The 13,021-nt window shown below is 30.0% G+C and overlaps 2 protein-coding genes across 2 annotated transcripts; one reads left to right on the top strand and one right to left on the bottom strand.

Annotated features, from left to right (window-relative positions):
* The first annotated feature begins 133 nt into the window (after window positions 1–133).
* Window positions 134–5,659, top strand: LOC124941452 (respiratory burst oxidase homolog protein A). Its single transcript, XM_047481784.1, has 14 exons — window positions 134–883; window positions 994–1,153; window positions 1,252–1,300; window positions 1,734–1,847; window positions 2,534–2,956; window positions 3,260–3,646; window positions 3,737–3,832; window positions 3,918–4,033; window positions 4,110–4,277; window positions 4,379–4,538; window positions 4,636–4,851; window positions 4,923–5,051; window positions 5,130–5,208; window positions 5,276–5,659. The coding sequence occupies exons 1-14, from the start codon at window positions 187–189 to the stop codon at window positions 5,383–5,385; spliced, it is 2,904 nt and encodes a 967-aa protein (XP_047337740.1). The 5' UTR covers window positions 134–186; the 3' UTR covers window positions 5,386–5,659.
* A 2,466-nt stretch (window positions 5,660–8,125) lies between these two features.
* On the bottom strand, window positions 8,126–9,537 carry LOC124942756 (probable membrane-associated kinase regulator 2). The gene is made up of 2 exons (XM_047483312.1): window positions 8,445–9,537; window positions 8,126–8,373 (listed from the first exon to the last, which is right to left on the bottom strand). The coding sequence occupies exons 1-2, from the start codon at window positions 9,397–9,399 to the stop codon at window positions 8,288–8,290; spliced, it is 1,041 nt and encodes a 346-aa protein (XP_047339268.1). The 5' UTR covers window positions 9,400–9,537; the 3' UTR covers window positions 8,126–8,287.
* Between the last annotated feature and the right edge of the window lie 3,484 nt (window positions 9,538–13,021).

The following is a 13,021-nucleotide window of genomic DNA, read 5'->3' as shown; positions in this document are numbered from 1 at the left end:
GAGCGGCGACCTTGTCTCTTAGCGGCGATCAACGCGTTTATGTCTTTTCCAAACTGAAGATTCCAAACGCGTAGAGGAAAGGAAGACGACGACCTCGAAGGAAAACGACCTTGCCTAGTTTATAAAAGTTCATTTCTCTGCGTTAATCAAGCTGGCGAACAGTAGAACTGTTAGTTCTAGTAATCAATGAGAGGAATTCATAGGCATGACAGGCGGTGGGGATCGGACTCGCTTCCTGTTGTGGCTTTCAGCGGTGGATCTTCACCTGGAACGGAATCTACGTCTGGTGCGGCTGGTACGGAGGAGGAATTCGTTGAGGTAACACTCGATCTCCAGGAAGATGATACAATTGTTGTCCGTAGAGTTGAACCGGCTGCATCAGTTATTAATATCGATCGGGAAAATGTATTCGGAATCGGAATCGGAATCGGAGGAGGTGGAGAAACTCCTTTATCGGCGTCATCGACAATGTCTCCAACGATGAAACGAAGTTCATCGAATCGTCTTCGTCAATTTTCACAGGAGTTGAAAGCGGAAGCAGTTGCTAAAGCGAAGCAATTATCTCATGAATTAAAAGCAGAACTCAGGAGATTCTCATGGAGTCACGGTCACGCATCTCGTGTTCTATCAGCTTCTTCATCCTCTGTAATCGCTACTACAAGCAACAACAACAACGAGATCGCCTTAACCGCAAGAGCTCTCCGTCAACAACGAGCTCGCCTTGATCGAACACGATCCGGTGCTCAGAAAGCACTTCGTGGTCTAAGATTCATTAGTAACCGTCAATCTAATGGAGTAGATGCTTGGAACGAAGTTCGTAACAACTTCGACAAATTTTCCAGAGACGGTTATCTCTATCGTGCCGATTTCGCACAATGCATAGGTCCGTAACAGTAACAGTAACATCTATTTCATATATATAATTATCCATTGTTAGATTATATTTGATGATCTTCATAGATTAGATGAATCTTCATTAAAATTAATATGTAGGAATGAGAGATTCCGATGATTTCGCATTGGAAGTGTTCGATGCTTTGAGTAGACGACGAAGAATGAAGATTGATAAAATCAGTAGAGATGAACTATACGAATACTGGTCTCAAATAACCGACGAAAGCTTCGATTCTCGATTGCAAATATTCTTCGACATGTACGCCAACTATTACCTTCTTCTTCTTCATTGTTAAAGGGCAAAATGGTCAATTCAGTCTCTGGTTCTGGTTGTTATTGACGTATAGAAAATTGCAGGGTTGACAAGAATGAAGATGGAAGGATCGCAGAAGAGGAAGTGAAAGAGGTATTTGTTTATTTAATTAATTTATTTAATTTATACCCTATAATATGATTGTTTATTAGAGATTAAATATGATATAATCATTGTTGATTAATCAAATCAAGAACTACTAATTAACAAATCATGAACAAAAGCAAAGAACAGAGTGTAACAGATGGCATAAATTAATAATTGTGATTAAAGATAACAATTCTTAATTAAAAGAAAGAACGACAGATGTAAACCTCTAATAAAAATATAAAGATTTAGAAAGAAAGATAGGGTGGTTAGGCAGGTTTTGGTGGAAAATTTCTAAGGAATATGTTCACCAACTCCAATATTTATTTAATTTTAAGACTTTATTAGATAACACTGCATGTAACAAAATTCTACAACTGGGTTATTTAATAAATTTATGATAATGTTGTTGGTGTATTAATTATTTAAATGTACTTAGATTATAATGATGAGTGCTTCCGCAAACAAGTTATCGAGATTGAAAGAACAAGCCGAGGAATATGCTGCTTTGATCATGGAGGAGTTGGATCCAGAACGACTCGGTTATATTGAGGTAACGTCGTAATTATCACACTTAAATAAATGAAACCATTTAGTTTGCTAGTTTAAGTTAGGTAGGTAGTTAGTTACATGATGTTATCTTCATCAACAATCCAAAATTATTATCAAATTTATTTCATTAATTATTCTTGGTTGGTTTAGTGTTGTTTTCTATTGGAACTGTTTTATTGACTAATTTATAATATAGGAGTACATTTTAACATATGATACTATTTGTAATAGTACAAAGTACAAACTTTAAGAATAAAATTTTATTTGTATTTTGTATAGTAGAAGGTTTGATGTAAGGAAAATGAGGTAACCCATATATGGTATTTCATTTTAACAGTATTTTTTATGTATATTTACTTGTATATTATTATTTTATACATTTTTTTAGTATATAAATGTAATTGAGATATAGAGGTCAACCTAGCATTTAATTGAAAATGTAATGGTTGTATGTGTATGAGTGAATACACGAGCACATCCTGTTGACAAGTCTTAGTCTTGAAAAACATGACATAGTTGGGCTCCAGTTTTGACATATTTTCTTTGACATTGAATACGCGTCAAGAGCACTCACACACAAAATCCAAATTCCAAAAAGACAATTACTTCAATATATACAGTACTTGGGATTTTTATTTATATCAAATTTAAAATGATGAGTTACTTATATATGGTTGGTAATTACAGTTATGGCAACTGGAGACTCTTTTACTTCAGAAAGACACTTACTTCAATTATAGCCAAGCCCTTAGTTACACAAGTCAAGCATTGAGCCAGAACTTGCAAGGGCTAAGAAAACGTGGCCCGATAAGGAGAGTAAGCTCGAAATTTCTTTACTACTTGCAAGAGAACTGGAGAAGGATTTGGGTCCTGGCATTGTGGATCATTATCATGGTTGGATTATTCACCTGGAAGTTTTTTCAGTACAAGCAAAAAAGTGCATTTAATGTCATGGGTTACTGCCTTCTCACAGCTAAAGGTGCCGGGGAGACCCTCAAGTTCAATATGGCCCTTATTTTATTGCCTGTATGCAGGAATATTATTACATGGATAAGGTCCACCAGACTGGCTTATTTCATTCCTTTTGATGATAACATCAATTTTCATAAGGTACAACAACAACATCCTTCTTATTTTTTTGCCTATTTAATGAAGCTGTAAATGCAATTTAAGTAACTGAGCCAGTGAGCCGTCATTTTATTAGTGGACCCAGAAATTATAGATCATTGGACCATTCCCCAAAATGTTTTTTTTCTTAATTGCACCCCTAATTATTGTCTACAAGTGTGCATAACGTGATTTAGTCAAGTCAACTACTGATATTAGTGTGACAGAAAATTTCTTAATTTTATTATTATTGAGACTATTCTTTTGGCTAATATCTGAATTTCAATTTTAACATGGATTTTTCAGACAATTGCAGCAGCTATAGTAGTTGGTGTTATACTTCATGCTGGAGACCATTTAGCATGTGACTTTCCAAGGCTCATAAATTCATCCCAGGATGACTACGAGCGATATTTGATGGATGATTTTGGTGCGGTTAAACCCAAGTATATCGACCTGGTTCGAGGTGTTGAAGGTGTAACTGGAGTGTTGATGGTAATACTCATGGCAATTGCCTTCACCTTAGCAACAAGATGGTTCAGAAGGAGCCTTATTAAACTGCCTAAACCTTTTGATAGATTATCTGGCTTTAATGCCTTTTGGTATTCTCACCACCTTTTAGTCATTGTTTACATCTTGCTCATTGTTCACGGCTTGCAACTTTATCTCGTCCATAAATGGTACCTTAAGACGGTATAATACCCAAAATCCTTTTATTCTTTGATTCATTTTTCTAATTAGTATTATAAATTCCAGACTCATTTTTTTTTGTATGTGGGACAGACATGGATGTATCTAGCTGTTCCTGTTCTCCTCTATGCAGGGGAAAGAAGCTTGAGATTCTTTAGATCTGGTTTTTCCACTGTTCGGATTCTTAAGGTTAGTATATTAAATCAAAACATTTTATTTTAGCAACTGTGATTAATTTGTCAATTCACCCAACTAACAATTGATTGATTTCCAGGTTGCGATATACCCTGGTAACGTTTTGACATTGCAAATGACTAAACCTGCCCAATTTCGATACAAAAGTGGCCAATACATGTTTGTTCAATGCCCTGCTGTTTCCCCATTTGAGTGGTATGTACTTTTATTATAACAATTAGCTTGAACAGAAAGAAATCTGATCAATAATGAATTAATGATAATACTACAGGCATCCATTTTCCATAACCTCAGCACCTGGAGATGACTTCCTTAGTATTCATGTCCGACAGCTTGGTGATTGGACACAGGAGCTCAAAAGGGTTTTCTCTGAAGCCTGTGAGCCACCTCTTGGAGGTAAAAGTGGTCTACTCCGAGCTGATGAGACTACCAAAAAGAGGTGCGTCATGACTTGACATTTCAAGAATTTAGTTAAAAATGTAAGATTTTAGTGCTGATTGATTGATTGTGCTGAAATTGTTGATGAAACAAATTAAACAGTCTGCCAAAGCTTTTAATAGACGGACCTTATGGAGCTCCAGCACAGGATTATAGCAAGTACGATGTATTACTACTTGTGGGACTTGGTATTGGAGCAACACCATTTATCAGTATATTAAAAGACTTGCTAAACAACATTGTCAAAATTGAGGAACAGGAAGTAAGTAGTAGTAGTAGTAGTAACTTATAATCTGCTATGCCTATTCCTATGATGTTGAATTGTTGATTAAATGTTATTACTATTATTATTATTACAGGAAGCAGTTTCAGATAGGTGCAAACTATCAGATTTGATGGCCTTGGATACTGATTTCCCGTCTTCAAATTACAATAAAGCTCCTGATCCGTCGCCTCCTAAGCGAAAGAAAACTATGAAAACAACAAATGCCTACTTCTACTGGGTAACAAGGGAACAAGGCTCATTCGATTGGTTCAAAGGAGTGATGAATGAAGTGGCTGAACTTGACCAAAGGGTAAGAAAGATTAATCAATATTAAGACATGAATTAATCGTTATATTAATTATTGCCCATATATTATAACAGGGAGTAATTGAAATGCATAACTACTTGACAAGTGTGTATGAAGAAGGAGATGCAAGATCAGCTCTCATTACAATGGTCCAAGCACTTAACCATGCTAAGAACGGGCTTGACATTGTATCCGGAACAAGGGTACGATATTCATTTGTTCTTATTAAGAGTATCTGAATATATATCTCATAATGATAATGTTATACTTAAACAACTTAGGTGAGAACTCATTTTGCCCGGCCTAATTGGAGAAAGGTCCTGTCCAGACTCAGCACGAAACACTCGAACGCAAGGATAGGTACGTTGTTTAAGTTGTAACGCAAATTTATAAAACTAGATAACAAAAAACTTGTTCAAATTTGCAGGAGTGTTCTATTGCGGTGTACCGGTCCTAGCTAAAGAGATAAGCAGACTGTGTTATGAATTCAATCAGAAAGGATCCACAAAGTTTGAGTTCCATAAAGAGCACTTTTAAAAGTAGTGCAGGTATGCATGCATTGCATAGTTGCATAATTGGAAGATGAAAAAGAGTATTTATTAGAAATTAAGGATTAGATTATTAGATACAAACACAATCTCAAGAACAGAGAATAACTTGAATTGGGTATTAAACTGTTTTGGTTTTGTAGTACTAGTAAATGAAAAAAAGAAGAAAAAAAAGGTAATAGTTAGGTTAGGGATTGTATTTGTAATTGTAATTGTATAGCATTATTATTATTAATGGTGGAGCAGGAGCATAATTAAGGATATACTTTTTATACTGTATTTATTATAATATAAAGTAAAGAGCCCTCCCCTGCCTACTTTAATTAATGCTCCCAAAGTTATTCTATTATATATACTATTACAGTTTTACTGAATACTCTTATTTATTTACTGAGGGTTTATTCTTGAAATATGATAATTGAATTGAATTGAAAAGAGTAGGGTTATTTTATTTATGTTTGTGTCAGTGGCAAAGTACTGGATTGGTTGGAATCTGATGAGGGTGTTGTACACACAAACAAAAAGTGACTTTATTTCTGTCTGGTTATTTATAGATACAATAGCCAACAATAATAAGTATTCATCAACTACCCAAATTTTATAGGTCATTGATCAAGTTAAGAACATTGTTAGGTCTTGGTCCTTGGTCACTTATTTTTAATCTTTATGTATCTGGTTAAAATTATCCCATAAGTTGGAATTATAAACATATAGGTGTCTAGTTGTCTATTCCACTTTAGATACAATTGACATTTATTAACTAAAATGCTTATAATCCCACTAAAGATAACTCATGTTGTTTTTATATGATTAAATGTTACTAATTTGATTTTCACTTAAAATATCTTAAATGGTTAATATATTATGAGGGATTTGTTGTCGGTTATAATACCCAAGTACTTGAAAAATTACATTTTGTTGGCATGATGACATTCCATTGATAGGAAACTTCCTCTTTGCTGTGTTCAATTGATTGTTAATAATGTTTCAAACTACAACTTTTGAGTGTTTTCAATGTACAAATTAATTTTAAAAATAAAAATTTAAACATATTTGTATGGAATTATAAAAAAAAAAAACATTCTCTTAAAATATAAGGGAGAAATAGAAATATAACATGAAACTTTTGGTCAAGTTTTATATCTTTTATTAATATTTAACAAATAATAGAAAATTACAAGTTCAATTTTTAAATATTATTCAATGAAATATGATAATAGTCTATAATTATAATTCTGTACAATTAAAACTCATTAAAATAACTTAAATGGCAAAAAATTTAGCTTAAAAGATTAAATATTTTGAGTTAGATTATAATTTTCTTAAAATAAAAAAAATGTAAATATAAAAATTAATAAAAGTTTAAAATTCTGTTACTTTCTTTATATAATTGAATAATAAAATTGTATCTATAGTTGGTCATGATTTTTGGCTATCACCCTATCAATGTAATATTATTTATTTATATCAATTTTTACTTTTGAAATTTAAATTTACTCACCATTTTCAAACAAATTAAAAAAAAAAAGTAAAACAATATATATTGAAGTAGAAATAAAAACCACTTTTTATTAAATTTTTTATAAAGCACGCAGGGAAGGGTGTGTTTTTGTAAGGTAAAAAAGAGAAAAAGCTTTTCTACTGTTTTGGTCATCGTCTTCCTTAGTCAGGCAGACATCCCCATCCACTAATGAAAAGGGCACCATACCCATTTTCTGTCTTTCATGAGGAAAAGTAAAAAGCAATTGCCTTATAATATTCAATCAAATTAATATTTTTGAATTACTTCGCACAACCCAGGAATCAAATCGGTGATATTTTGGTCTCTGTCAATTTATTCCACTAAACTACTCTAATAGGTAATTTTTAAACAAAATCATTATTATATAATTTATTAAAAAAAGTGAGAAATATATTATCTAATTTAAAATTTGTATTGTTACTTTGTTATAAAATAAATAACTTATCTTATAGCTTGCTTCATTAGTAAAGTTAATGAAATAATAATTTGATTTATATAAGTTAGTGGTTTGAGTTTTACACTTTAGTTAAAAAATTGTCAGAAATATTTTATTTATATTTGAGGTAGACCCTACACGCAATTTATCTTTATAACATGATTCAGGTTCTGTTTAAATATATATATATATATATATATATATATATATATATATATATATATATATATATATGATATGATAATTATATTTTAGTAAATAACTTAAACCTTAATCAAATGAAAAGAATGATATGATGACCAGGTTAATGATTGGATTAATATTTTAAAAATTAATTATTATAAATATAAAAAAAATAAATTTTCAATTCTAAACAAACCCTAATTTAACATATAGAAAAATGTTAGCACCCTTTTATTTTAATACAAAAAATTAAGTTTTTCTTATTTGTATCTTTTCATGTGCATTACCATTGTTGTTAAAACCCATTTTTTAATTTTTCTTAATTTTTTTACCTTTTTTTTAATTAAAAAAAATATAAATATTGAAAAGTGTAAACCTAAATAGAGAAGCAAATGATAGGGAATCCAAATCAATCAGCTTTCCAGTTTCCCCATAAAACATAAACAGCAATAATTTTTTTGTTTTTAACAAATTTCTTAAATGCAAAATTATATATTATTAATATCTCTTCATATTAAAAACAAATCTCTAATTATATTATTATTTTTGAATTATATTGTAACAGTCACAAATTAATAATTTAAGTAAATGCACTTTTTTATTTTTATTTAACATTGATACAATTCTTAATTGTATCCATCTAAAATAAAATTCAAAAATAGTATTAGCGACGGATAATAGTCTTTTTACTGACGGTTTCTTTTCACTAAAACAAAAGAACTAATTTACATAGAGAGATTTCTTCTCCGATCAGGGCTTCGCCGGAGCTTCAAGCGGCGGCACCGGCGACGGATCGCTAACTGAACGAGCAAGAACAGACGCCGGCGGCGACCAATCTATGAAATAATCAACCCACAAAATCAAAAAAATGTATCTTTATGAAAGATTCAAAAAAACAAATTAATACCTCTAGATGAATTAAACGATCTTTTACAATGAAGAATAGCTCCTTGAATCCCATCTTGTTGATCCATCAAAGAATCATCACATCTCCTCGCCGGAGCTATAACTAACGGCGGCGACGCCGCCACCGCCGACCGGCTCTTACCCAAATGCTTGTACACTCTTTTCTGTCCTTTCTCCGGCAAGTCTTTCAACTGCCCTGAAAATTTCAACTTATCTGCGTAACGTTTCGAAACTTGAACATATAAAGGTTTCACCTTGTTCAAATACTTTTGAATCAATCGTTTCTCGTCGGAGGTAGTAGAATCCGTCGCCGGAGTGATTTCCTTGTCGATCTGTTTCTGGGATTTGTTGCTGTCTCTTGTAAATAGAGAAATGATTGGAACTTCATCAACCTTAAATTTAACGGTGAAAAACTTGTTCGCCGGCGGCTGCGGCGCCGCCGAAGACCCATTTGGATTTTCGTTGCATTTTGATTTCTTTAACTTCAACATCAAGATTCGTAACCTGGTTGCTGATTTCTGCAGAAAGAGAGATTTCGGATGTTGATCGGCGATGTTCGTTATCGTCGGCGGCGATGTATCGATTGAAACTAGTTTTCCTTTAAAGAATAGATCGTCAGATGGGTCTGATTGGTCGCCGCCGGTACTGTTTGAACCAGAAGAGAGTGCGAATTCGAAATCTCTAACGTTCTCGCCGTCGGAATCGTCGGAGTCGTCGGAATCACAGTCTTGTTCGATCTTTGACTGAGCATTGCAGTCAAGTTCTCTGTTTTCTTCGCCGGGGACGGCGAACTCGAGGTCGAAGAAGGGACCTTCGTCGTCGGAGGAGGAGTCTTCGTCGGAGTTGACGGCGGTGATGATTGTTGTTGTTGTGGAGGAAGCTTCTTCGGCGGCGGCGGCGGCGTTAATGGTGGAAGAAGAAGAACGCCAGTATTTGAGTAAGTTGAATGATTCCATTGATGGAAAATGGAGAATTGAAAACGATGAATTAGAGATTTATAGAATGAGAGAGATTTTGAAGGCCGTGAAAGGAATTGAGACAGTCATAGTAGTAGGGTTTGCTTTTTTGTTAATGGAGAAGAGAGAATGACAGACAAAGTTCTAGGGCTGTTTGGTTTATCTTCTTAAATCTAAATTGTAAGGTTAAATATTGGCCCATTCGAATTTTGAATTGTGTCTCATGGAACTTGAATTACTAACATTTTCGTTATGTGGCTCGAATTATTAACATTTTCGTCATTTTGGTCATACGTGTTCTAATTTGTCGAATTTTGTTTATGTGAAAAAAAATGTGTAATTTAAAAAAGACGTGAAAAAATTGAATAAATATAAATTTTGTATTTATTTTTCAAAAAAAATTCATAAAGACGTGATTTTGTGTATTGTCTACTAATTTGAACTTATTTTTATTTTAGATTAAATATTTTTTTTTAAAGATATACGCGTTTAAAATTGTCGAAGAATACAGTTTGAATGCCTTAGAATATATGTAATGTGTGAAAATAATTAGAAAATTAAGAAAAAATAAAATTGTTATTTTGTTTTTCGAGACATACAATCTCTAAATGTTGGATATTTAATTGAATGACTTAAAAAAATATGTAATGTATAAAAATAATTAGAAAAAGTAGGAGGTATATTATTTTTAAATGTGGTAAATTAGTTAATAAAATAAAAATATTAAGTTAAAATAAGAATACAACAACGTTTATTTGTTTGTGAGAAAACCTTTAGATAGCTAAAATTGTGACAGTTTAAGTCATGTATTGAACGATTTAAAATTCGAGTCCTATTTCGTAAAAACAATCCAAGTTCTAGCCCTAAAACTTAATTTGTTAATATTTAACGGTCAAATTAAATTATTATTTTTGTAAAGAGTTTACTTTTTGTTAATTACAAATAAATAAAAATAATATTTGAATATTTAAACTACCAAACATTTTTCATTAGTGAAAATTGTAAATATCTTTAAAATGGGATTAATACAAATTGGAGATATATGTGACAATGAAAAGAAACAGTCTATCTTCTAAAAAAAAAAATGTCATATTTTATCCCAATATGAATATGTGATAAATGTACTTAGACATAAATTCATAATAATCTATATATATATATAATGATGCTTAATTTTTAAAGTGTCTGGATTGCCGGGTCGAGAGCTGTGGTTAATTTGAATACTTGGGTCGGATTGTGGGTTTACCCGTTTTAAAATTTAAAACGGTTAAAAATAAAATTAAAAATGCTAAAGGTATGTTTCGAACTTGCAACCTAACAAAATAAGTACAACTCTTTAACCAACTAGGCTACAAAGACTTTATATTTTAAATTCAACACCAAATTTGATAAACGCGGGACGTTTTAACATTAATATAAGTTCAACTTTTTAACTAACTAATATATAATGATGTTGAGTAAATGGATACTTGGGTCGGATTATGTGTTGACCCACCCATAAATTTAAAACGGTTAAAAATAAAATTAAAAATGTTATCCGTAATTTTTTTCACGGTTTTTTATATTATTACCCGTGCAAATGCACGGGCTAAATGCTAGTAATTATTTATTTCCATTCAAATTCAAATTATGATAAAATGTTAGATCTGGATATTAAAAGCTAGTTTGATTGGATTTAAAAAAAAAAATCTTTTTAATAAAAAAATCTTTCTAATCATATCTATTTCTTATAACAATATAACCTATCAATCCAAATATAAATACACTTATATTATTTTTATAAAATTAAAAATATATATATATATTATAATAATTTAATAAATAAAATACTCAAATAAATTATTTATTTATCATCTAAAACAAAATGAAAAAGAACCCAAGTTGGATTTATAATAATACAAATGGTAAGCAAAACCGATTCAACCTCTAAAATTGAACTTATTCAAACCGAAAAAAAAATCAATTGAATCGATCACATCAAATGACCAAACGTTTTTTAAACCGTCGTACTATTCCAATTTATAAACTTCATTCTTTTTATTGTTGTTATTTTGTAAAACATATTTTATATATTATTTATTAATGATTTTTATTGAATGAATTAAATGATATTTTTAAATTGTTCATATCGACTTAATACAAAATGAAACAAATTTAATAACAAATAATGTGGGAGGATGGAACCTTTCTTTTATCTAATGTAACATGGATACACAAAATCAAACAATTTTAATTCCTAACTTTATGAGAAAATTTACAATTGAGCTCATTTTATTTCAAACTTTAAAAAAGTAATCCACCATTCTTGATTTCTTATTGAAAAGTTAAATGAATAATTAGGTCAAGAGTAATGCAATTTCCTAAAAAAAAATAATAATTTACTATAACTATACTAAAATATTAATAAGAAGCAAGATAAACAATATAGAATAAAATACAAAATAGGAAAGAGATGAAAATACAAAATGATGTTGATTTTAAACCTCCTTACCATGGCATCTTCAATCCCAACAAAACCATTAAATTCTATTTAATTATAATTTTACAAAATTTCAAATAAATATATAAATATTATGATTCAAATCTATGTTTCTTTAATATTTAATCTGTACTATAAATTATCACAAATTACCATTAGAAAATGACATCTTAACATGAACTTATAAAAATTAAATGGAAAACAGGGAAGGGAAATGATGAGATTAATTATATATTGGATAACTTAAATTAATTAAAGGTATGAATGGATAAAATCCAAATTTAATAAAAGCCCTAAAATATTGTTTAAAAAATGAAATATGTCAACTTAAAAACATGAGTCAACTTCAATTATCACAATATTAACTTATTTATCATTATATTATATTGAATATATTATTTTATTTATTTATTTACAGATTTAGGTTTCGATATATTTGATTTAAATATTATAATCCAAAAATATTGTATCATTTTTTCTATTTTTTACATCACTCAATTTATTACTCAAAATATTAAAATATTATTTATTTTAAATTATTATTTTTATTATTTAATCATTATATATCAATAACTTTAAAAAAAAAATATCAAAAAATTCGTAATCTCTCAAAATCATAATTAATAATTATTTTTTAAATAACCCGAATATTTGAATAACCTCAATCCGAATAAGATCTTAAACTTCACAATAAATCATTTTATTTATTTATTTTAAATTAAAAAATATTCTTCAGAACAAATTTAATATAAAATACTAACAAAAAAAAAATTATAAATAATATTTACAAATAAGACATTGGGAGTATTTTTTGTTTTTTTTAATTTGATATAACTTTTTTAAAATATAATAAAAAATACAGCTACTCAGACATTAAATAAAGTGAGAATAATTAACAAGAGAAAAGAAGTAGCATAACTTAAATTAATGGTCTTATTTAGGGATCAAAATTCAAATGTATATTTTGACTTTTGAACAAAATCATTTAATTTGGTTTATATTAGATTTATTTATTTATATAAATATAATATAAAATAAGAAGAAGAGACAAAATGGTAATGGTGGTGGGGCTCATATTCATCCATGATACAAGTAGAGTTTGTTTGATTTTGATTTTGTTTTTCTATTATTATTATTATTATT

Source organism: Impatiens glandulifera, chromosome 6 (assembly GCF_907164915.1).
Source record: "Impatiens glandulifera chromosome 6, dImpGla2.1, whole genome shotgun sequence".
NCBI classification, from domain to species: Eukaryota; Viridiplantae; Streptophyta; class Magnoliopsida; order Ericales; family Balsaminaceae; genus Impatiens; species Impatiens glandulifera.
Note: the sequence above shows the minus strand (reverse complement) of the source record. Positions and strands in the feature narration are given on the sequence as shown.

Bases quoted from the DNA above. Each gene is read 5' to 3' on its own strand.
- LOC124941452 (XM_047481784.1), top strand. From the start codon at position 187: ATGAGAGGAATTCATAGGCATGACAGGCGGTGGGGATCGGACTCGCTT. The intron at 1,848-2,533 runs GTAACGTCGTAA...TGGTAATTACAG, and splicing joins AACGACTCGGTTATATTGAG to TTATGGCAACTGGAGACTCT. The intron at 3,647-3,736 runs GTATAATACCCA...TATGTGGGACAG, and splicing joins ATAAATGGTACCTTAAGACG to ACATGGATGTATCTAGCTGT.
- LOC124942756 (XM_047483312.1), bottom strand. From the start codon at position 9,399: ATGGAATCATTCAACTTACTCAAATACTGGCGTTCTTCTTCTTCCACC. The intron at 8,374-8,444 runs GTATTAATTTGT...ATTATTTCATAG, and splicing joins ATCGTTTAATTCATCTAGAG to ATTGGTCGCCGCCGGCGTCT.